This window comes from Monomorium pharaonis, chromosome 7 (assembly GCF_013373865.1).
Source record: "Monomorium pharaonis isolate MP-MQ-018 chromosome 7, ASM1337386v2, whole genome shotgun sequence".
Lineage (NCBI taxonomy): Eukaryota > Metazoa > Arthropoda > Insecta > Hymenoptera > Formicidae > Monomorium > Monomorium pharaonis.
In genome coordinates this window covers 1,126,972-1,152,829 of record NC_050473.1, presented here as the reverse complement: position 1 = coordinate 1,152,829, position 25,858 = coordinate 1,126,972, and the positions used below count along the sequence as shown (strand labels likewise).

At 37.1% G+C, this 25,858-nt stretch overlaps 2 protein-coding genes across 4 annotated transcripts; both read right to left on the bottom strand.

The window, feature by feature from the left end:
- Positions 1-15: 15 nt before the first annotated feature.
- On the bottom strand, positions 16-19,420 carry LOC105828954 (dynein heavy chain 7, axonemal). The gene is made up of 51 exons (XM_012667552.3): positions 18,870-19,420; positions 18,196-18,706; positions 17,867-18,015; positions 17,628-17,781; positions 17,404-17,550; positions 17,128-17,319; positions 16,559-16,935; positions 16,249-16,470; positions 15,755-16,052; positions 15,205-15,552; positions 14,880-15,145; positions 14,615-14,768; positions 12,913-13,139; positions 12,628-12,829; positions 12,316-12,550; positions 12,116-12,231; positions 11,719-11,997; positions 11,197-11,454; positions 10,825-11,109; positions 10,520-10,768; positions 10,072-10,417; positions 9,828-9,997; positions 9,615-9,746; positions 9,320-9,541; positions 8,737-9,188; positions 8,379-8,573; positions 8,087-8,234; positions 7,774-7,995; positions 7,525-7,691; positions 7,135-7,444; positions 6,774-7,019; positions 6,448-6,677; positions 6,160-6,379; positions 5,824-6,012; positions 5,339-5,713; positions 5,029-5,201; positions 4,690-4,935; positions 4,324-4,611; positions 3,851-4,042; positions 3,552-3,778; positions 3,105-3,478; positions 2,859-3,039; positions 2,596-2,784; positions 1,942-2,539; positions 1,662-1,872; positions 1,524-1,532; positions 1,357-1,374; positions 971-1,205; positions 649-800; positions 296-577; positions 16-222 (listed from the first exon to the last, which is right to left on the bottom strand). The coding sequence occupies exons 1-51, from the start codon at positions 19,196-19,198 to the stop codon at positions 16-18; spliced, it is 12,204 nt and encodes a 4,067-aa protein (XP_012523006.2). The 5' UTR covers positions 19,199-19,420.
- A 152-nt stretch (positions 19,421-19,572) lies between these two features.
- Positions 19,573-24,817, bottom strand: LOC105828956. Of its 3 annotated transcripts, none has more exons than XM_012667556.3 (5): positions 24,579-24,817; positions 24,003-24,240; positions 23,863-23,881; positions 23,080-23,184; positions 19,573-22,267 (listed from the first exon to the last, which is right to left on the bottom strand). In XM_012667556.3, the coding sequence occupies exons 2-5, from the start codon at positions 24,201-24,203 to the stop codon at positions 22,221-22,223; spliced, it is 372 nt and encodes a 123-aa protein (XP_012523010.1). In that variant the 5' UTR covers positions 24,204-24,240; positions 24,579-24,817; the 3' UTR covers positions 19,573-22,220. The 3 variants fall into 3 exon arrangements, with proteins under 3 accessions (XP_012523010.1, XP_012523008.1, XP_036145304.1); XM_012667554.3 differs by having other exon boundaries at positions 24,675-24,812; XM_036289411.1 differs by lacking the exon at positions 24,579-24,817 and adding an exon at positions 24,328-24,572.
- Between the last annotated feature and the right edge of the window lie 1,041 nt (positions 24,818-25,858).

Genomic DNA, 25,858 nt, shown 5'->3' with positions numbered 1-25,858 from the left:
TTACGTTGATTTATTTTATTCACTGAGTTGACAAAGCAAAGCTGCTCCTCTTATAATCCAATGTTCAGGTGGCTTCTCTGTGGGCAATCGTATAGCTATAACGAAATTTGTGGAGTGGCCAGTGGTGGATAATACTCCGCGACGTTCACTAGTTTTATAGAGCGGACAAACGTATGATCGTCTTTCTTCGATATCCTGCCTCTTCATCGGTATCAACATCAGCTGGAAATATCGCGAAAAGGTAAGTTTTGCTATTGATCTGTAAACCTTTTTTTGGAAAATAAAATCTACTTACAAATGGGACATTGTCATAAAGTACTTTAGGAAAGCTTTCCTCTATGCACATTTTCATTATATCGAATCTTGCGCCGTCCAAAAATAATCCATAAATGTAGACACCATCCTCGGGCGCGATTGTGAAGACAGTTTCTTTCAAAATTTTGAAATCAAACGCGAGAAGATCTATAGGGATCTGATACTTTCGCGCATAATTTTGCAGTATCCCAGTTAGAAACGCTTGTGTGAAATAAAATCCAGATAACCAGAATGTAATCGGTGGTCCCTTTTCATACCATTTCTAAATAACGATAAATTTATATGTACGTCAAAATATTTCAGAAAAAACTAAAATAGTACACTTATAATTACCTGTAAAAATGCCAAACGTTGTAAAAAGTCATTGATATAACTGCCCAAGGGTTTTAAGGAGGGGTAAGAATTTGTTTTCCACAAACGAGGTAATTTGCTAGTTAAGATTGCTTCATAAATATCTTCAAGCTCGAAGGACATTATGATCAAACCTGCAATATTGCAATATACATTAATATAATTTTAAGATGTATTATTATTTTCATTATAATAGCCTTTAGAATATATTAAATAATTAAAAGATTAATTTGATAATTTAAATTAATTGAAATATCACTGTGTATAATATAACTTTTCTTTCTTTGAGTGTATATATATATACCTTTAATGGCTTTTTGTACATTGATAAGGCTATTCCTGATACAGCGTAATAATTTGTTAAATCTATCCATCTCTTGCACTAATACAGTGTTCATGCTTTGACTGTATAACGTAGGATATTTAACAAGTGCTGCATTGAGATCATAATCGTTTGGAAGCTTGCTCAAGATTTCTGTCGCGACATCATAAACTATCTCATCGTCTGAGGTCTGTCTCACACCGGATTTAACAGCTTCCTAGGGAAAAATATAACAGAGCATTACTTTTACTCAAGTCTTGGTTCAATCAAGCTTTCATCTCACGCTCAGGAAGAGAATACAGGCTAAGATTTTTTTTTTAATTTATGCATAAGATTCGGTCATAAGTTCGGAAAACGATATGACATACCTCAATTTTCCAAAGATCCTAAGGTTGAGCAATAATACAAAAAAGATAATTTCATAAGATACATAATATTTTATAATTTTATATATGTTAAAATTTATTAATGATTAGTGTGTAACTAATCATAAATTAAAATTTTAATAGTTTTTGTATATTACATGACTACATACCGTCCGATCCTGAATGATGTTTGACAAAATCAAGAAAACAATGATAATATATATATTATATATGTATATAATAATTAATGATAATATTAATTATATGTATATAATAATTATCGTTGTTTTCTTGAAAATAAAAGTTACCTGAGTGAGTAGCAACGAAGTGAATAGCAGGTCTGTATCTCGCTGATCTTTAAGAATGTCAGCATTGTCATTCATGCCAAATACACTGGGTTCTGTAATTATCGGAAGTTTCCTCGTGTATGCAACATATTCTTCGTATTCTCTGGCGATTGGACAGTAATAAATAGTAGACGATGTGTCAAAGTAATATATTTCATCGGCCAATAGTTCCCTGATTAAAAATATACGTGATTTCTTGATCGATTGATAAAAGTTATACAATTAATTCGCTAATACTCACGGACAATAGAACTTCGATAAGATAGTATTTAATGTTCTACGATCCCATTCGTCTGTAACTCTGCCTCCATAGTTGCATTCACCCGTGAGATACATTAAAGCGTCGAATTGCACATCCTTGTAATCATCCAGGAACATTTTTAATTGCATAGCACTAATCCTCAGATCGGTTTCGTTGAATTCATACGGAATGTTCCACCCGATCGGGCCGAACTTCCGTCTCTCTTGTACGATAGCATGGAAGAAGCATAACGAGTACAAAAGCTTCTTAAAGTACTCGCTCTGAACGCAACCCTCGAAGAACTCCGAATTACTGATCGGATCACTCGCATAGGATCTCAAAACGTTAGCCCTGAGTCCTTTAGGTGGCTCGTTCGTAATCTTAATGCCGTTCTGGAGAACTGATATGGGAAAGTGTTCCGCCGGATAACTAGTCAACCATAATCGGAAGTCAGGGTGAATCACATCGGGTATCAGGCCTTCGCATATCTTCTCCAAAGTTGGCATCCAGCTCTTGGCCAGATGACAGTTTTGCAATACCACCCAGTTACCGTGCAACACACCGTCCTTTATTAATCCTTCCGCTATTGGTCCTTGCCCTGGGATAATGACAGGGTCAATTTCACACGACAGATTTTCATTGGCAAACACTTACCTTGACCGAGCGATAAATAAAAAAGTCGTTCCGCGCCGTAGCCTTGTTCATCGGCAAACGTCAATAAGGTTTGTGCCGGATCGGCACCGGGAGTCAGGACGAATATCAATGGAATACAACAGTTGGAATCCGCGAAAGAGGATACCAAGTCGAAAGGTGGTACTTCCATGTATTGCGCGCCCAGTTGTTCTACAATATCCCGATGATCGTAATCATTGATGTCCATCCAATTTCTTCAATTAATATTTACTTGTCTTTTTTACCTTCCACGAGCAATTGTACCGCTGGGATAATTTTATCGGGACGGATACATCGTAGAATTATCAATCGTTCGAATAAATTCAAGTTATTGTAGGGTGCTGGGAAAACCTCTTTCTGCGGTTCTCTCGAGTCGAATATCTTCTTCCACTCGTCAACAGCTTTGGAGAATGATTCTCTGATCCCCTACACAATTGATAAGTACATTTGCTATAAATATCAATTTTCTGATCGATTATATAAAAATTTACTTCGAATCCTTTGACGTTATCCAGCCTGCACAGTTCATCCCAATGTTTGACGAGCAGCCACTCGGTAGGATTAGCGTACGGATTCTCCAAACCTATTCCGCCGGTTAACAGAAACAACCATTGACTCGCAGTTTCCGGGGTATCCCTTGTTTCGCGCAGATTGAAAACGAGAAGTAGCGTGAACAATAGTTTATCCTTTTCAAATAGAGATCTGCAGATGTTAACGTAAAGGGAATATGTAAAGTATTTAGTCAGGTCCTTCAAACGTTGTTCGATTTTATCGGTTGGTTCCGTGTTATCGATAGCCATATTAAAAAGATTCACAAACCATATCAATGAATATTGATACATTGGATCTATGTTAGCTAGAGACGCTGTGAAAAGAATAATTCGATTTAAAAATGTATTAACGATTTTCATATTATCGATCTTCCATGATTGATTTACCTATCGTGAAGAAAAGTATGGTCGAATAGGCCGCGATGGGTTGATATTGTGATCTCGCAGCGTCGATCGATCTTTCTGTAGCTTCCGTGGCCGCTTGCTTCACCTGAATATCGTCGCTCAAATTCTTAGACACCATTAAAATGTCGATAGCTTCCTCGTCCTCCAAAATATTACCTTTCGCTACGGAGAGTACCTCTAAAATTTTATCTTCTGTCTCCTTCAACATCCTATTAGATAAAGTAAAAAAAAAAAATTATATAAATGAAACGCATCAAACGGAAATGTATGAAAGAACGTACTTTTTGTTCGCGGCACTTTGCACAATCAAAACATTCTTTTCCGATTCCAAGTCGGGTCTTTCCCTCGCGACTACAATACCGAGCAACTGATCTTCCAGACCACTCGGTGTTATCATGAAATTCAACAGAGTTACTCTTACAGTTATTTCCGGCAAATAATGAGGATTTCTTAACTTAGTCGTGATGTAAAGCCTGCATACACGTCAATGTGTTATAATTAACATTATTATATATTGCATAGAAGGATATTTTATTTTAAGTTTCCTAATTATATATTCTTGTAACTCAGTTTGTCATGGAAAAGTAATCTACAGTCCAACCAAATTATTTTTAACAAATGAAATTAATACATTTTTTTCCATAATAATAAGTAACAAAATTTGTTAATAAAGATATATTGCACTAATAAGCTTTTTCTTGCGTAACTTAAGATATAAAATATTTTGTATGAATTAATTTGATGCGGCGCCTACCTAAAACTATTATTATATTCTACCACGGCATCGCCCAACTTTATACATAATGCACCAGCATGCTTGAACGTCTGTTTGAGAAGTATCGGTTCAAGAATGGCGTCTAATTCCTCTTCTATGTTTTCCAACAATACCGGTTGTCCAAATTGTATCGCGTTTTCCAAGACCCTCACGTAATCAAGTTGGCTCAATCGAATAATGCTTATATTGTTTCTTCTCTCCATATTTCTTATCCATTTATTAGCTTGGCCTTGTGGATCTATCATCAGAGGCCACCTTCTGGCATTTCTAAAAAAAAAAATTAAAAAACAAAACGGTATTATGCGACACATACATGTCATGTTACTTGAATTACACTTAACTTACGTAACGATAATTCCGTTGTCGATAGAAAATGCATCGGCGGGCAACCCGGCGATGTTCCAAGATCTAATCAAAACGGGATCGCCGAGTACGTCACGCAGATAGAAATCGTAGGTGCAAATCATTTGCATATCCGAACACAGTTGTACCCATTCGCTTATCTGCTGCACACGAAATGGCATGGTAAACGGGCCCAAGTAAGCCACTATGCCGGAAGCGATTAGCACATCTCCCGTTAACCGATAATATCTATGGGGGGGGGGGGGCAGGAAAAATCAAATTTAATGTGAAAATTTGATTCTAATAATGAAAAATAAAAATCCGCTTTGAACCAGATCTCACTTGTCGCCCAGTTCCTCTGCAGTTTGAGACCAACGTGTATATTCTCCGCCTAAACCCCCAATGAGATCTTCGGCTCGCTTTAACTTCATCTCACAATCCGCCACCTGATCCGACATCACTTGAAATTCCACTTTCCTTTTGTTTAGAGTTTCTTGAAGATCCAATAACTTTTTCTAATAGTGAATTTTTTAAATTAATTTTTTAAATATAAGATATTCATTATATATATTCTTTTTAATTAAAAAAAATTTTTTTTTTAAGTTAAACTTGATTTATCGTTATAATTTTCACGGATATTCACAATGCGTACCTGCACTTGGCGCAATTGTTCTCTCTTCATGTTTAACTTTTCTACAGCATCATTATAAACAGCCTCGGCTCGCGCCAGAGCTCGTTTTTTAGGAGCAACTATCTTCGCGATTATATCGTACTCGGACATTGCGATAACCCAACGACATAATCCTTCGCAGGCTGTCGACACTTTCTTGATCTTCTCTGGATCGAAGGCCGGATTGGTCAGATACTCTTTTCGTATTGTTTCTATTACCTTTTCTGGTATGTTGTCCTTATCAAAATTAAGTAGCGAGTCTAAAAATTTAACGTCGCTGAGCATCCTCAAGGCGGCCTTCCAATAATCATCGGTGTAGGCGCCCTCCTTTGTCAGCACTCTTTCTGGTTTTATTTGCTGCAATGATTAAAATGATTAAAATGCGCCGAAATAATATAATTCGAAATATTAAAGCTATATTTTTTGCGAATGACAATACACATTTTTCATTGCGCGATGCCTTATACCTTGAGAACGCAAACACTCTCCACAATGAGTTTCACGCCATATGGCGGATGCTTCATTGCTTTAACTATCGCGATATCTGCCAATGTTAACGTGTTCAACGCTTCTTGGGCTCGATTCAATATAGGCATAGCTTCGGCCAAATCAGCATCGCATTCGGCTCTTATCACTGCAGCTTCATTTGCGATTACCTATACGATAATAATTTTATGTAAGAACACAATTTTGTTAAATTTTGTATTTTACATTCGGTGTCAACAACATGTTATTAAATTAACAATATAATACATTAATATTTTAACGTCCGTGATATATCAGCAGGTATTGTATGATCTTACTTCAGCCGCGGTTTCATCGACTTTGACCACTTTCTCAAACTCGGCGACTTCCTGACTTTCTTTTTCTACGTCAGCCAGCATCCGCTGGATATCCTGCGTAGCCGCAATCAATTTTGGTTGCAGTAGCTTTAACGTATTCTGCATTTCTGTGACCTGATGCTGCGTGCTGTCTAATTGTCCTAGGCCACCCTCATATCGAGCCTTAGTGTGCAGTACTTCTCTGTAACATAAAAAATTTTTCAAAAAAATAAGGAAGAAAGTTAAATGGAAAAATCGAGTTGTACCTACCCACGCTTTTTGTCGAGTAAGGTCTGAAAAGTCTTGATCATTTCGAGATAAGACGTAGGCGTCACATAATTGCGCCTATTCAAACGAATCAAGAATTCGCTACTTAATTTTTGCGTGGATACGTGGAAGACTTGACACATGTCAATACCGACTTTTCTTTCGTGATCTGTAAGTTCGACCGTAGACAAGAATTTGGTCGCGACAGCCAACAGCGCATCTTCAGGCCATGGCTTAAACGGTGAAATTAATTGTGTAACAACATCATTTTTTATATATCTTGTTGAACAATATTATTGATAAAATTTTGTAATTTTATTTAATGATACCTGAAGCCAATCTATGGTGCAACAATTAACTAAAGCCGGGAATTTCCTAATTCGATTTCTAAAAGCGTCGCCGATGGGAGACATAGTGACAACAATATGTAACTGATCGCGACAGATTTGTACGAACAGATTAAAGAGCGCCGCAGGGCTACCGTCCGTTTGTAACGCTCGTTCTCGTTGTCGATCAATCAGTCGCATTTTCTCGCATATCTCAACCTTCTCATCGGTCGTGAATATGTTAGGAACCTAAATCAAAATCAAAATTACATATTTTTTTTATTATTGACAAGCACAAACATATAAACTGATGAAGGAACAAAGCGGATAAGAGTATCATAAGAATAATATTTATGTTATTTACTTCTCCTGAATTAAGCATATTGCTGATATCTTCCAAAAAGGTTTCCTCCTTAATCTGCGTGTCGCTGAAGAGAAAAGTCGAGTGCAATTCGGTAGCGGTGACTTTTCTCAGGATGGTTTTAATATCCTCGTACCACTCGCGCTGGCCGTATTGTTGCGTAAGTTCGACCTGAAACACGTCGTAGTCGCAAATGTGCGATGCCAATCTGGTTAAAGACTGCCTTCCAGAACCACCGACTCCGACGAGAAGAGCATGACTTCGTGGTTGCTTGATGATACGGGCTATCCTCGATAGATGCTCGATCGCGTACCTTCACATTGACGTTGAATTTAGAGAACAAGATCGAGTGTTTTAATTAATACACTTGCCAAATACATAGGACAAACTTACCGAAACAACACCAGATTCATAGGCTTCTTTGTCATCGAATTATACTCGGAAAGATAGGTTTCCACGATCTCTCGCAATTGTTCTAGATCACTAACTTCTTGATACAATCGAATGTCCACTTTGGCAAAATCGCAAAATATCAGATTTCGCAATTCGTTCATGGTGATCTGCAACAGACACGCAAGAATATGAGACGTCAAGGCTTAATTAATTATTTTTTATTAGTTAATAAAATGATAAAAATCTCACTTTTTTTATATATTGCTTTTTCTCTGGAAGCAGATCTTTGAAGAGATCATCCAATGAGACTTCCATACGGGTCTTCAATGTCACACTTATTTGCTGTATCAGCCAATTGACGTTGACTTCATCGATTAAACGATCACCAAATACACGCAGTATCTCGTGAACCCATAATCGTTTCATATTCGAAAGTGCAGGCATAGTTTCCGGGACTGATAAAAGCACTCCCTGCATGATAATTATAACAATTGATAGACAATTTTTCTTGAAAATGATGAAACAGGTTAATGACAGAATGAACAATAAAATGCTCTCCAACCTGGATAACTTTAGAAAAATCACGAAGATTAAACATGTAATGGGATTTCGCAGGTGTCGGTAGTAGATTGCACAAACTCTCTTTGTATATGTCTAATGTTGCTAGAACAATTTGATCGATGCATGGATCAAATTCTTTGCTAAAACCCCTAGAAAATACGCAAAGAAATGTATACATATATTATAGACTACTGGATCTTTAGAAAACAAGATATTTTCTCGGGATGAATTTATAATGTATTTTCTGAATATATACACTGTTATTAAATATTTTTATTCTTTTTTTAACTGACCTCGTATCGAGATGCCACAGAACAATCTTACTAAATATCGTGATCATAACGTCATCCTCGAATTCAGATATTGCCAGAACGACGAAGTGTCGTTTAAATCGCGGTGTAACGTCTTTGCCGGCGACTGGTGGAGACATTGCGCACATTAGTTGAATCTCGATCAATTTTATTAATGCCTCTTCCCTTCTATCGTACCTGACAGTAAAAACTTAATGAAAACTTGAAATATTTTACTGGAACTAAATTATGTAATATTTCACTCAGAAGTTAAAATATGTTAAAATATCTTCATAAAATTATAAATAAAAAAAGAATAGATATTAGCATCAGTAACGATAAACAATTTGTGATATTTTACCATTGCCAATGATCCAACCATTGTCGTAATAATTCTATAGGCGGTTGTGCCCCAAACGTTTCTTTCAGCGGCATCGAGACGTCATCGACAAAGACGATCCATCGTTTACCTATAGGAGGGCCATAAACGCCCTTACGCCTGCGATCTAACTTGCTCAGAATAATATCTTGCGTCTGATTAGCAGTGGTTTGTGCGGAAAAGGTAATCAGTAAGGGCTTATTCACCGCGGCGTTGTTCTTCTTCAATAAGAAATCTATTATGTACACCGATTTTCCGGTGCCTGTCGGACCTACAAAGAGCACCGGCTTCTCGTGTTGTACCAGCATCTGAAAAAGCGCCGTGTACCGTATCGTTTCTACGGTTGGCACGATTATTTGATTGACAGGAATATCGCGGGGAATCGGCGGCGCCAACATTAACTCGTCCGACCATAATTTCCACTTTCCTTTGCCCTGATAAAGAGAAGTAACAAGCAAACTTAGCAGGTTAAAATTTTGCAAAATAAAACGTCTTCTTAAGAGATCGAAATACTTTTTTTTTTAATCTGGATGTTTAAACTAGGCAAATAAATCTTCGCATTTACCTCCTTAATAAATCTGTAATCGAATACCAGATTGTGCTTCGGCATAATAAATATGTAGGGTTTTAAAGGTGGCGGAACCGATTCTTGTAACTGAAATGTGTTCATTAGTGCAAGTGGAAATTCTCTTTCCAGAAGCCCATGGAATAGAATGCTAAATGGTTCTCTACATTTGGCTTCCAAAGTGCCTCCCATTGCCCAGATGCACGAGAAGAAAAACGAACCCTGCATAAATATTTAAAGTTATTTTATTGCAATTTTAAAAAAATTAATAGGCATTTGATTATTCAATTCCAACTTCTATCTGTGCTCGAAGATCAAGTTCGCTTATATTTTTTACTACTTCTTCATTATAATAATCATCTAAGAAACAATCCATGAGATAAGTGACGGATCGTAAGAGATTTGAATCAGGCATTGGACATATTTCCTGCAAATTAATAAAGTGTAAAAAAAACGTGAACAATATCCCGTTACATAATTTTATTTATGAAAAGAACAAACGATTTACCTTTACATTGCACCGGCGTAAAAGATGAAAAAGGGGTTTACAAAACCTAAGGAATAGCGATTCGTACAGGAAGACTCGTAGCCATTCATCTATCACTTCTGGTAATTTGGCTATCCAAGAATTTAATAAGGGCTCCCATCCCAACGCCCCAGGCTCCATATAAATCATTCCTATTTCGTACAATTCATCAATCATCCGATTTCAAACGTTTAGCTTACTTATTATCATTAAAGATTCTATTTACCGCAGCGAGATACAGTGGCTGGTGAAGCAGCTTCCAGATCCAATGGCTCGAATATCAAATTAGTCGTCGGCGCTAGCTGAATAATCTCCCCGCTCATCAGGCACAACTTTTTGTTGTCGTCAAGAACGGTGTTCATACTCTCTATCCAGAACGAGTCTATTGGGCCATCGAAGACCAACCACTTTCGATTGTCATTCGTTGAAGTTGCAAAAGCCCGATAGCTAATAGCCAAAATACCATCGTTCCATTCGTGGGACGCTGGATCGAATTGCCCGTACAACTGTCCCAGAGTTATCGCCTTCGGATTGATCACCGTTATCTCCACCTTGCGCTCGTTTATTAAATTCTGTTTTGCAAAATAGACATTGAATTTAATCGACTTATATAATCACTCTATCATCCTTCGACGGGTCGCTTTAGTGTAACAATTAACTTTTGGAGTGCTCACATTTTTTTCGCAAATTTCGAGTGCGTCAGCTAGCATCCTGTAGGCCGTAGTCTTGCCGGCGAAGGGATACCCGACGATCATGAATCCATGCCTGACCAACATCATCTCGTATATTTGCTGGATTTTCTCTAAAAACACCGGCACGCACTGAATGTTCGCATCGGCGCACGCTTTACGTGCGGACGCGTTCAAGTGCACATAGTCCGGCTCAGGAAGTTGCACGTTTGGAAAGAGATCCGAGACGATACCCTAAAATGATATGTTCCTCACGATCCTTCCTTTCACGCATAAATGCATAGACGTACGTGAAACAGCGGTATATCTTCGCTAAGGAACTTTGGCAAATTCACGTCCTTGATACTGCGCAGGATTAAAATATCCTCGTTTTCTTCCGGATACTTCAATTTCAAGTGTCCCGCCGCTATTAAGACAGACTTCACCGCTCGCATACCGTAGTCGTAATGATTTTGGCTGGACAGTTGCTCCGAGCATAATTTATAAGCCATAACTATTTTAACGGACAGAGGCCTGGCATTGTAAAATCCATATGAGTACAGAATGTTCTCCGATATTAAGGCGTAATCCGGCACCTATTGAATGCCGATAAAATTAATACAACGTCATTACACGGGAAGATGTAGCATTTTTTGTTCTTCAAAGCTCGTCTCTGAGCTTACCATCATAGCCACCGGTCGGAATAAAGCTTTCAAATTGTCCGGCAACTCTGTTCTGCCAGCGTATCCCGGATTCATCGTGGTAAATACCGCACAAGTACGGTCTAGCTTCAATTCGGTTTCCTCGAATACCAAGATCTCCTTCCCTGCCTGTATAGCTCGTTGAATAATCAGTATCTGTTGCGCTACTACTGACAGCACTTCTAGATCAATGCGGTTGAACTCGTCGAAACAAGACCACGCACCCGTGCTAGCTAATCCCTGAGGAATTTGTTGATATTTCATATAATAAAATTTAGAAATAAAAGAATATATTTGTTACATAAAGGGCATACTGCTTTTAGTGTCTACACTGAACAAAAAATTTACTAAATTGAAATAAATATTTTTCAAATAGTACCATGCAGAAGTTTAGTAAAAAATATATATATTACTTGAATTTGAAAAAAAAAAAACATAATTTAAACTTCAGCTTGACATAGAATTGTGTTTGTGTATCTGAGATCCAATGTTTCTAGTTTGTACTTTGAAAAATTTGCCAAGGGCGATATAATCTAGTCCCTCCGAGCAATTGAATACGACGCATTGCTTGGCGACTGCTTTCGCCAAGTCTTTGGTAGTCTCGGTCTTTCCTGTCCCTGCGGGTCCTTCCGGAGCGCCACCGAGATGCTGGTTGAGAGCACCGAACAAGGTGCGATAGCATCGATCGGTGAGTGGCGTTATCACTAATCGCGACGTATTGCCTAGATACTCGTATGCATACCCTAGCTTAGAGTTTATCATCATCGTGTACAAATTCTCGTCCTACAAGGCAGAAGCATAAATCTTATTATTGACGATATTGCAGTTAATATATAAAATAACAAACGAAAATGTAAATTACGACAAAACTAAAAAGAATCGCATATCTGAATCTACTCACTAGCCAATAGTATCTCAATTGGCAAAGCCACTTAAAATCAGTGATTTGATTTACAAGTTGCTCACATAGCTGCACCAATACATCACGACTATGAACATCTAGGGTTACTAATGCTTCTGCAAATAGAAAGAAGAAAAAGGAAATAAATAATAAATCCCGGATTAACATATAACTGAATTCTTAGCAAACAGAACATCTACCTAAAGTCGTTCGATTTTGCGTTGACAATTTCCCGCGGATGATCGTGACGATTTCATTAAGTTCATATGTGCACGTTTCCACGTAATTTCTTAAACTTTCGGAGCCCTCCGGAAGCTTATTGGTAACATCTGCCGTCCAATATAGTTTGCTAATGCAGAGGACGGTCTGCCCCGGCCATTCCAGAGCCCATTTACTCCTAGCTTTAGTCGGGAAAGCATTTCTGGCTCGTATCACCTAGAGGAAGATCAAATCAATTAACGATTCCACGTAAGGACTGATATAATTTGAGATTGTTATCGATTCCAATTGACCTGAGCCTTTACGCTTTTTTTCATATCAGTTTCAAGTTCAAGGAGCCACTTTTCCACTTGTCCTCGTGCAGCAGTCGTATCGATTATGTCCTCGAGAATAATCTGCTCCTCTTCAGATGACATCATAGCTGTGGCTTCCATGGCATCGGTGAAATTTAATTTTGCAATGCCCTCGAAGCACTTTTTCAAATGCGGCTGTACACTGCGATAATAATTAAAATATAGACTTATATACGTGGACGGTTAAATATGTATGATATTTAAATTAAAAATAATAAAGCGTACCGCGTAGGATCCTTTGTCTCGGACAAGATTTCTAAAAGTTCGTCGTTAGAGAGGAAGAAAAATCGCGGAAAGAAAAGCCTCTTTTTCTCTAAATAAGCGGCAAGTCCTTTTTGCACCAACTCAAGTAAGTGGGTACATTTTTTCAAACGGTCCAGCATCTTGTCGATATTGACGACGATCATGACTGCTGGATTAACCGCAACGATTGTCATAAGTTCCCTCCAGATCTATTTTGCGCATAATTTAAAATTTAAATTATTTAAAATTTGAACATGTCTATGAACACTTAATCCCTCAAAAAGTGGTACACTCAAAATGTAAGAAAAATTTAGGTCATATTCAAATTATTGTATCTTAGAAAAATGGTCGTGGAAATATAAACCAAAAAGCATTTGAAACCTTAAACTCTCTAGTTTTTTAATCTTTTGATTGAAAACTTTGAGTTTTAATTATAACATGACCATTTTTTCTTAAGACAAAGCACAAAAGAAAAATGTTAAAAAAATAGCATCAAATTAAGAATGTGTCTATAGGCTGAAATAATTTTTTTTTTTACCTAATCTGATAAAAGATTTTTATAAATTAAACTCTTCTCTTTAATTTGCTTTTTTTCAATTTTTCCTACAACCATTTTTTACTGAGTTATGAACAATCAATGAAAAAATGGCATTTTAAATTTAAACGCTTGTAACTTGGTCAAAAATGCCAAAATGGTCGCATAGAAATTATGATGACAGATTTGAAAAGCTAAAAACCTCTACTTTGGGATCCTTTATTTGCTTATTTGATAAAAAAATGTCTTGTTGTTTGAAAACCACCTTAAAGCTAACTGTAAAAATTCCATATTTTTCTTTATTTTGGAAATTTGACGCTACTTTTAAAATAATCGTAGAACTTTAAAGGTGTCCACGTTTTCTTTAAGTTAAAAGTATCCTTAAATTATCCAGGGCTTGGAATATTTTTTCCGTATGTTCTAGGACTTGAAATATGTTTTTTTTTCTGCGCGGCAATGTTGGCCGAGGTGTAAGGGATTAAAAGAAAAATTATTTTAAAAGTAAAAAATTACAAATTTTCTTTTATTCTTAAAACATGGCACCATTTTATGATTAATTATGGGATCTTTATTATACCGTTAGCATTAGCAAAGCGTATCACGAGATTTCAAATGCCGTTTTTTCTTTAATCATTTATAACTCAATAAAAAATGGTCGTAGGAAAAATTGAAAAAAGCAAATTAAAAAGAAGAGTTCAATTTACAAAAATCTTTTATCAGATTAAATAAAAAAAATTTATTTTAGCCCATGGACACGTTCAAATTTGATGCAAATTTTTAAACATTTATTTTTGTCCTTTGTCTTAAGAACAAGTGGTCATGTTGCAAAACTCAAAGTTTTTAATCGAAAGATTAAAAAACTAGAGAGTTTAAGCTTTCAAAATGCTTTTTGGTTTGTATTTCCACGACTATTTTTCACAAAGTTTCGAATATGACCTAAATTTTTCTCACATTTTGAGTGCACCGCTTTTTTTAGGACTAAGTGTACACTACACGTCAATGATTCGTTCCATTCCCTTAGCGAATTTATATAGAATATGTGACATATCCTATGTAAACTCAGTAGGAAAATGGAACGAATCATTGAAGCGCAGTGTACATTGCGTATAAGCGGTAACACGAGAATTCACATTGAGAGTAATTACGAACTTTATCTACGGCGGTAAAGCGTCGATTCTCCTCTGGCATCTGTTGCTGTATATCGGGCGATGAGAAGATTGGTTCAAGATACATCCACGTCGCTTGAACCTTGAGCCAATAATCCATAATATCTTGTAACAATAGTAATTTGGCTTCCCATTCTCTGATAGCAAAGGAGATAATGGCCATAAATTTGATTTGACAAATTAAAGCAATAAAACTGATTAAAGAAATTAAAATCTTTTTCTCTAAGAAGTTAATAAAGTAAACCTACAGGGTTTCTTTCTCAAAGGGCTTTATATAAAGAGAATTTTTCATAGTTTGTGCTTTTGTTAGATGATCGTCGAGCAACAACTGTATCTCTTCCACACTGGCAATGACATATGTGCCGGTGTCGCGATAAAGATTGACGATAAACGCGATATCCGCCCAATCGGAATACATTTTGAATAAAGCCCTTTCCAAATTACCCTCTTTAGTGGCCGCTTCGGATATGACATCAAATTTCACGACGTAGTCGCCTAGACCGTAGTCGAGAATCTGCGAACGTAAATAAGATTACGATCTATAGCCAATGGCAAATCTAGGTTTGCCTTTACCTTGGCCAACGTCATGTATTGATCGACTTTTATCGGAAACCCAACAATTTCCGAAACCTGCTCCCAATGACGACTTTTCAGGGAAGGATTGCCAAGAGTCAGTATCACCGGCATATGCTCTTTAAAATCTTCAATTTTCATTCTTACGATTTCTGCTAATTTCTTCACTGCGGGTTCTTGAAAAGTCTTTTCTAATTTAAATATCAAGCGATATGCAACGCCCGTTTCGTTCTCGATCTCTTCGGGATCGTATGAGCCTATCATAGCTTCGATCCAGTTTTCGTAGTTAGTTAAAAATTCGCAGGCAATGTCATAGAATTTTTTATAGGGTGCCAATTTATCGGCTATCTACTTATCAATCAAAATAATTTTATTGCTTTTAGAAAAAGAATGGAAATGCGAGATAGAAAATGTAAATGTAAGACATTGAGTTTTTGATTTAAATAAACGCTTTGAGCGTGTGATAATTTCTATAATTATACATTAGATTAAAAAAAATTTTTTAACGTACAGATAAATGTGAATCAGTGAAATTGAACTATTTTATTACCTTTTTTCTTAAGGGATATTGTGACATCTCCCAACCGAATAATCTCTCCTCGTCGTTGAATTCTACGATTGTATCCATAGCAGCAATCAATTTTTTATCGAGACTCGTTGCTTTCTTTTTGTATCGTTGTATCTCTTCGATATTTCCCCAGTATTGCAACTCATTGCAATATTTTTCATAAATCTGAAGATCCTGTTCAAATTTTTCGATTCTATCTTTGAGTGTTGCTTGATACTCGCCCGTTTTACTTGCAATTATCTCTCGATGCTTTTCGAAAATTTCAGACATTGTATGATACCTGAGTATGCAAAAATGTCAAGAAAATTAAATGTGAACATCAAACATTATTCAGTTTTTAAATATGAGCTATAGATTAATTAAACGATTCTTTGTTATTACTAGTATTGGTTAACTAGTACGATTTAAGTATATTATGTTACGTTGCAGAACAAATTTTATTGCAAATTAAATTAATATAGTTTAGATACACTCACCAATGAAAAGCAAAATTATTGCTCTTCAATTCGACCGGTGTTAAATGGTGATAATCTGATAAAAATATGATATATTTCATTACTTCTTTTAATCGAGTCTCTAATTCAAAAACAGTCTCTGTTTCAGATTTATGTATAAAAGCTTGCAGTTTCATGAGTTCTGACGTATTGAGCGGTATACTTAATGCTTGATCTGCGATGTTTTGATAAACATCTCCTATACTGATAATTAAGAATTATTATTAATGAAATTATTTAACTTTTTAAAACTGCAGTTATATTCAAATGTAAAACTTGATCGGAAACATACGCTCGAACTTTTTGTTGATAATCGGCAACCATTCTTGAAATCAATTCGTCTTTGAGTTGAGCAGCTGTAGAAGCGAGATGCCTTATAATATGATGTCGGCGAACTTCAAAGAGATCGGTAAAAGATGTCCAATGAAACTCTAGCGGAATATTTTTGCTCAATCGATCATAATAATCAACGAGTTCGCAATATTTCTGATATGGATTAGGTGGTTGTGTCTTCAAAAAATCCCGAACGTATTTGACATCCGCTTCGTTTATCAATCTGATGTATTTATCGAACTCGTGCAGTTGCTTTTCCGGATCAGTTTTATATTGCTGAATTAAATTTGATATGACGTTTGCATATTGCTCAAGAAGGCTCGAAGAAATTACTGGCTACAGAAACATTTAATAATTAATAATAATATAATATTATTAATAATTTCTGATATATTAAGTGCAATAATTATTTAAATAATAATTTAGAAGGTTTTTTTTATAAACTTTGTTTAATAATTTTACAATATAAATGTTTAAAACATTATACGATATTTCTCGAACGATTCAATATTAATAAGAAATATGTACCGTAAGCAATTCAGGAAAACTACTGTCTCCGCTCGTTTCAAGTTTTATCTCCGCTCGCGGTAATGTTGTTACAGCATCGTAAAGAGAATTCAACAGCGTTATAAGTCCATTCGTAAATACTTTAAATGTGGGATCAAACATGACGGACGTGTTTCGTACCACAACCTCTATATTAAAGCCGCAATTTGTGTACTGTTCAAGATAATTGTATTTAATATATTCGGCCGAAGTATATTAAAATCAAATTTTTACTGGGCTTATAAGACTTATACTTACACCGACGTCTACGAGATAATAAATGTAATCTTCCATCGAACGCAAGCACAAGTCTCGCAATTGATCTTCCATGACGTAGGCAAGACAATTGAAGAATCTATTATATCGCGGGTCATTCACCGGTGGCAAATTTCCTTTCTTCGATGCCTGAAGATTTAGATATCAATCCTGAATTAACTTCGATGAAAATACTTTTTACCTGAATAATAAAATGAATTTCTCACCGCGAGTAAAATATTGTGGATCTTTGGCAGCCACCGTTTGAGAAGATTATCGCTCGTATCTCCAAGGATTCTTGAGAATATCGAATCGAATTTCGAAAAGTCATACGACTGCCCGTACGATGTCAGCTTTCGTTTGTCTACTTGTTTGGACTCTCTACGAATTACGAAATTATACCGGACCAAGAATCATTTCATATTTAAAAATATTCCGATGCTATGTGCCACTTTAATTCACTAACCCATACTCGCGATACCAGTGGTCCAAAGTTTTGTGTATGCACGGGTGATACACGATGATCGATCTTCTCTCCAATTTTGCTCTTATTTTTTGGTATTTAGCACTGTGCTCGGGCGACAACAATTCGGTGATTCCCCGGGAGGGCAACGGCTACAATGTGCACAATGTGTAAGTGCAAAAGCAATCGAGTGTGAAAAGCGACCGTCGGGCATTATCGACGAAAAGGCATTCTGTCGAACGCCGCCGAGCCAACATCGGACGTCCAAAAAAATTTTATATTGCGCGCAAAATAATACTTTATCTCCCCTTATTGTGGACAATTATGCTTACCGTAGCGCAGAATGCCTCGTCGAAAGGTTCCTGCAGCACAAAGTCCACGATGGATTTTTTCATATTCGTAACATAGTCACTTTTTAATTCCCGTATCAATTGATTGAAGCACTTGTTGTGTCTCTTCTGCCATTCAGCGGGCACCATGCTCGTGATCTTCTTTAACGTGTCAGAATCTAAGGTGCCTGCGTGAGTGTCGTCAACCTCATGAAGAATGTAGTAATAATACCTCAACAGATTCTTGTCTTCCTCTGTGAGCCAGATATCGACGTCGCCCCCAATTGCCGCCGTTCGTCCGCAAACGCTATCGTCGTCTAAAGCCGTCCGCTCTTTTGCATAGTCGCTGCAAATTTCCATTTTGCCCTCGCGCCAACTTTCGCCGTGTCTCACCAGCCCTTTGATCTTCCTGATCAGATGCGTACGAAATTCGGCTCTCCGCCGGCATAGCGACATATAATAATCATCCTTAGGGGAAACAATGTCTTTTTTCTTTTTCTTCGGCATCGTGCTCCTTTAAATTTATTTAACAGAGTTTTTAAACGAAATTTCATTTATAGTTTACGTCGAATAAACATACGAAAATATTTATTCACATGTCAAAGCGTATAATGTTATATTTTGCAGCAGGCGATATTCTGCAATGCGATATATTTTACGAACTGCCGGTGACTTACCTCGACAAAGTTTCATATTCTTGTGGTAAATCGGAAAGCCTCGATTCATCTTTAATGTATTTTTTTAATCTGTCATACGTCTTTTGATGTACGTGATAACTTTTTAAAAGTTTGGTTTTTGGACAGTACGTGTCGGAAGTGGATTTTATCCAGTCGCAATGCTTTTTCTCTCGAGATTTTCTGTCGAGTGGCTCCGCGATTCGCTTAGTCAATCCTGTGCGCAGTTTCGATTTATTAATGTCAATTTCTTTGTCAGTTTTATCTTGTTCCGTGGCTTCTTCTTTTTCTTGAGATTCATCCTTCTCTTGTATACAACCCGAATTCTCCATCGTGTAATTAAGTCTTTACATCTTTTTTACTATTACACTAATATAAATTAAAGATTACTCATTAATCGTATGATTTAGATAGGAAATTATAAAATGAGTGACTCAACCTCTCTTCTTGACGATTACACTCACCTGACTCACCGTCTTGCAAGGTTTGCGTTACCATAGCAGTCGCGATAACATGGAGACATGATACGTCAATTGTAACGTAACTCGTATTTGATATATCTATTTTTAACAATAATAACGCAAGGAATAATTAGAAACAAGCAGAAACAGTGCAGAAACAAAAATCTGTTCAGAGAAATGTATAATCAAAAAATGAGGATTGAGGGATATATTTGTGCAATAAAAAAATGACAGATCGCTGTTTCTTTTAACATAAATATTTATTGTGTATTTATATGCGTGACATCGTTTTCAGAATAATACTTTCATAAGTGCAGTAAGTCTGTCGATGATACGTATCCGGTAGTGTGATATCTATCAATGACCGCTAGCCTGAGAATTCACGGTCTATCGGAGATGTAAAGATAACAATGCAATATAATACATTTCCTTTATATATTGGGTGTTCCGGTAACGCAAAATACAAAGTTTATCGCGATAATATTAAATTTTATATATCTGTATTTATACATATAACGTATATATATATATATATATCTATATATCTCTATATGTACATATATCACGACAATTCATACACATTTGATTGTCACTCGTCTCTGATATACATAGTACACTGTTGATCCCTCTATACATCTAGATAGGCAATGTGGAGTAAGTACTTCTTTTGCGTAGTCTTTCTCTGTTCCAGAAATATGCGAACGAGAATTCAGTTCCGCAAATTATCAGGGACAATCTGCTTGTGTATGTGTGTATGTGTAGTATATGTGCGCGCGCGCGTATGTGTGCAAAAAAATAAACAATATTGGACCCCCGCAACCTCCTAGCATGCCCTTTGCATACTATGATCGGAATTAAAATATGCACACGTAGAACGATTAAGAGCGAAAAGGCGATGCTTTAAAGGGGGAAAAGCACTCGCTCCTGTTAGCTTTTGCCAATGAAAATATGTAGGCGGCACAACGGCGATTCGTGGCCAAAACGAGGACCGCGTGGATATATTGATTTTCTTTCCAACACCTTCCCGATGTTCCGCCAATGTTTCAACGTCGAAATATAGCCATCACCGTTTTACGTACGCAGTAGGAACGTTACACAGGGATAAATCGCAAACGATTTGTATCGAATTTTTCTCTTGGCAGAGAGTGAGCCCATAATACTCCAAAAAAAAACCAAATGTTAAGGAAGCTTGCCTCAATTTTTTGTCAAATCAATTGTTTATGAAATCAGAATATATAAACCAGTTTAAATATTTATTGAGAGAAATTCAATTTTGAATTCCGCTGCGAATGAAGCCACTGTCACGTGTATATCACGTATATTTTCTTGGAGAAAACCCTGTGTAACGATGTATAATAATTATACAATTATATCTAACATCTTATATAATGTTGACACAGGTACATTCAATATGAGTATGGATAACACAGCGCTCTAAGAACATAGTTGCTTAATTATTGAAATTTATTTTTTCAACCGATTAATTTCTCTATTACGTACGACGCAAACCGCGCACAAGTAATTTTTTCCACAGCCTTAATGAGCTCTTACAAATTCGAGAAGAGTAAAATAAATATGATAATACTACTCACACACATCTACATTTCTGATAATGATATACATGTGTTGATAGTTCCATACCAACGGTATTGATCCGATTCTCTTGTGCCCAACAAGCAATAGCGTTACCTTGCTTATCTATAACGAAATCCTCTTTGAACATTTTCGAGCCAAAACTAATATTGACGACATCACGAAGCACGATATGTTTGACTAATTCTCTTATTTGATGTTCTATGACACATAACACACGTAAAATGTACAATTTGATACAGATTTCCTAGTTATATTCACATGCATTATTGCTATGCTTTAAACTTGAACAGATATAACCGGTTAATTGAAAATCATATCGTATTCGTGTATCCTTTCCAGATATATTCAACAAATTATAATCAAGTAGTTAAAATATCTCACAGGATATAATCTTTTTACCAATTTAAAATATTCAATATGCTAAATTTTATTTATCCCATAGCCAAGCTTCGTTGGCGACGGCGTCGTCATATCTTTTTCTTACTTCTTTACATTTTGTCATTCATAAATTTCAATATTTAATCTTTCAACTTTTGTATAGTAGAAAATTAGTTTATACATATAGTTTATTCACTTTGTTAACTTTGCAGAGGAAATTGTAAAAACATTGAAATTAAAACATATTTTGTTTAATTGTATATAAAATTTTTATGTTAGATCAAAACAAAAGTTCAATATATTACAGAGAATACGAGAGGAACCATTTGTCACGCGGCATTATTGCCAAGGTGCTCGTTTGAAAAACTTATAAAATCGAAAGGCATAAAAATGACATTTATCCCAAAGTTAAACGACATAGTAAACTGACTATTGCCACATTTTATTATTAAGCTGCTCCTCACAATGCGATGCTATTTGCTCCAAAATAAAGCAATCGAGCCACTTCCAATTATAGCTATAATTACCTATTCCATTGAACACTAATGTAGCTTCCTTCGCGCTCGGCTGCACAGCAGCCACAGCAGATTAAACGCTCGTCTTTCTTTACGGGACACCAGGAAGATTAATCAGGGCATATATCGACAACGACGATTTGCATGCCGTGTAGTAGTCTTCATTGTTTACACGCGATTGATATTATATACCTTCCTCAAGTGTGGTTCTACTTCAGATCAAGATTAAGAAAGCCGCGGCAATTTTTTTTTTTCAGAATAAAAATGACGACGTCTTCAATTGATTCGCACGAAAGACGCGAATATACGAATTGACAGTGGAAAGAACTTAATTCTAATTTTTGCCTCTTTGTTCGTGGCAAGCTTGCACGACGGAACGGAAAATCCGAGGTGTCATCGAACAGTTACGGTCTTGTGAAGCGATACCGGTACGGAGTCCAGGTGAACAGTTCTAAGGGAAAAGAATACATATCTATTGTGTATCCAATCCAATTTACTTGCCACATCTTCTAAATACTTTTAGCATGCAAGTGGTACCGGCGCGGTCATTATCTCCTCGTTTCCGCGCCGCTTATCGGGATGCAAAACTAGCATGCACTCTGAAAACGCCCAGCTCGCTTGCGCTCGAAAATAAAGTACTTCTCCTTTTTTTTTTTTAAACCTCAATTAACTTCCGCTCTCTATAGTCTCAGTCTGTAGTCTGTTTCGACTGCAAGCTGCCGTTTCCAGTTGATTTTACTACTCGATGATGAAACATACCGGATTGCTACGGATCTGCTGGCTGATTAAAATGTTTATGGTGAGATAGGTGACGTGACAATTGAAAGATTTCGCGAGTGTCGCGACGAAACATCATTGATCAGAACATTCTGATGACAAATTACGTGCCGTAAACATTTACATCAAAGGATCGGATCGAAACGAGTAATCAGAATAATGATTTATCGAATGATTAGTATCGAACGATTCGACGGCAATCGGCTATTGTTTCGTACGAGAGTTAATAGCTCAATTGATACAACAACCAAGACCATATCATTCTTCGCTAATTAGCGAAGGAATTAAAAGGAATCTCCTTCACAGAGACCGACTCGAATTGATCGATTCGTTCTTCATCTACCTGGTAGGTGATATATGGAAGGATATCTGCAGTCTGATCGATGGTGATGCGATATGACGATGATCGCGCGATGCAAAACTACTTGTTTGTAAAGGAGGCTGACAATAGCGTGGCGTCACTACATGACTCGCTCTACGATTTACCATGGTTAGTGAAGCACGGGCAAAGCGCATTCAGAATACGATTGCAGAATCCACGCGCTCGATTGTTCCAGCCAGCGATGGTATCGCCACCCTTCAATCTACTACCTGTACACACACACACGAATGGCCAATGTGTTATAAATATCAATCTCGAAAGATAATTATAATTGCGCGACGTTCTACTTTGCAAGTAGCTCTACGGGGTGTCCCACCCAACTTTGAATCATCTGAAATATCTCCGTTGCTATTGATGGCGCGAGAAAACGTGTGAGGAAGAAATTGTGAAAGAAAACAAGTTAATAATACGTGCACTTAAAACAAACACGTTGAAACGATTAATTTATATAAAATCTTGCTTGCCTCGTTAATTTGTTTGTCTCGTTAATCTTTTCTATACAATGACTTTTTATATCAACTACCAACAACCGAGATATTAGACGAACATAAGCACACTTGTACTTAAGCTGATTCAAATCTCCCGTTGAGTAAGTTATTATGCTTATTTGATTATTATCTGTTGACCTATATATTCACTAATTAATTTCTTTAATTATCTCTATCTAGCGATCTAGCCGTCTACACTTATCGAACTATCTGCCTCTTTTTGCACACTCTTTACCTACTTTTTCTTCTGCTACCTCTCGAGAATGTAAAATATTTACCGTTTCATTTATATGCTTCTTTTCCTTCGTTACAGCCGACACGAATTAATTGAGAATGTTTCAATCCCGTAAATTAGAATAATATTTGAGTCGTAAGAATGTAAAATCGATGTGTACTTACCTTCACCTGCGTTAGCTCCCTGAAACACAAAAAGGAAATATTGTCGATATCTATAAATAGATGGTCATTAATAATTAATGTATCTTCGTTTGTCATTGTGAAATTTTTCTTATTAAATAATAAAATGTGGGTTCGTTTACCTCCGATTGAAGCTTTCTTTTCGAAGCTTCTGTAGCGGCAGTCTCTATCACTTCGCTGATGAATTTCGTGGTTTCCCTCATAAGCTCCTCATCTTCCTTGAAGGCCTCTTTTCTCTGCTCCAACGTTCCTGTCATCAAGTTCCTCTCGTGTTCGTCCATATTGGTGGTGGAATGGAATGATATGGACATCTGATTGGTCATAGTGTCATCGATGATGGCAATTCCCGCGTCCTAAGTCCTTTTCAATTAGAATTGTTTTCAGTCAAACGAGAACATCTTGTGCGAAAATTTTTTAAATTTATATATGCCACAAACATTTAATTACCTTGGAAAATTCTATGCGTAAGAAGCATATAGTGTGATAACTAAAGTAATTTAATAAAAGATAAAAATCCGATGGTGAACGATACGGATAATCTTATAATTATTTCACAGTAATTGGTAATTATTTTTAACTATAAAATACATTTAATGTTGAACAAAATTTCTAAAATATACTGTATTGCATATATTTCTGGATGTTACGATAGCAAATGCTCTAAGTTGCTTTCCATGTTTGAAAAAAAAAATGCGTACATTATTCTATCTACGTGCGTGTGTGATTCCTTCATCTATCCGATTTATTGTCCACACCGAATCCATTTCGCACGCTCGCACGTCGGTAGAACTCACCGAAGTTACACCGGTTACGATTCCAGCATCCAATCTGCATTTGAAACGGTTTTGTCTTGGACGAACGGTATCATTTCTGAATTTCCAATTAACGCAATACGCGTGACAGAGAGACAGCAACGTAAATACGACGGCGGATGACGGATGTGCCACAGGTGGTGTGTGTTGTTTCACCGCGCACGCACGCACACCGACACCATATATACAGCACACACTGGTCCCTAACGTACACGCGCGTGCAGGTATCCCGGGGATGCCGATGACGTGGTCGCTGGTCGTCCAAGGCTGCAGGCCCAGGGCGAGTCGACAGTCGGGGTCGGCCGCGTTTATTTAATCGCTGACAATACCCCGGACCCGACGTTGTCCAGCCAGACAAACAGCCGGTCGCTCTGACGGAATCCTCCGGATCCAGGGGACTCGTCGACGCTTCCCAGACATGGACTTGGCTCTCTTGATCCCGGGGTGGAAACACGGGGACGGTGTTTCTCAGTACTCGCGACGCCGAACGGGGCATAAAGATAGCACGGTTAGAGACGAGTAAGCCCTCATCCTCTCTCCCGTCGCGTCCTCGACGGGCTCTGCGCTCCGTCAGGTAATGATCGACGCGGACCAGACGAAGCTCTGTTACCCGACTGGATATCACCCCACAGTCAGGCCCTGTAACGGAGCATGCGTCGGGGGAGCCAAGCAGCTATTAGGTTTTTATATATCTTCGCTTCTGTGCCTCTCTTATCTACGCGATGTGTACACATGCGCGTGCACACACGGCATTTACGGTTCTTACCTTGCGGATACGCTAAGTCTGTCAACCCGGACTGGAGCAAGGTGAAATTTCACTTCGTAATATGAACCGTCGCGCAAACACACTCGCTGATTACCCACATGATCCCGAAGAGAGGATGAATTAGAAACTTGTTTCGCAATCTACAGATTTATTCTATGTCAAGCCATAACCCAGGTTTCTATTGTAAAATTAATATGCGAAGCTCTTAATCCAGTGTTTTAATAATTCTGTTTAAAAATTATGTTTTTTTTTTCCTCGAATTGGAGAAATGACCGTTTATCTAGAATTGCACGTTGTTCACCGTTAGAAGTATGAATGAGATACTTGTTGATTCTGCATCTGCTGAAATAATCGCGTCCCTATCGCTCAACATAATTTTATTATCAGTTATATATTTTCT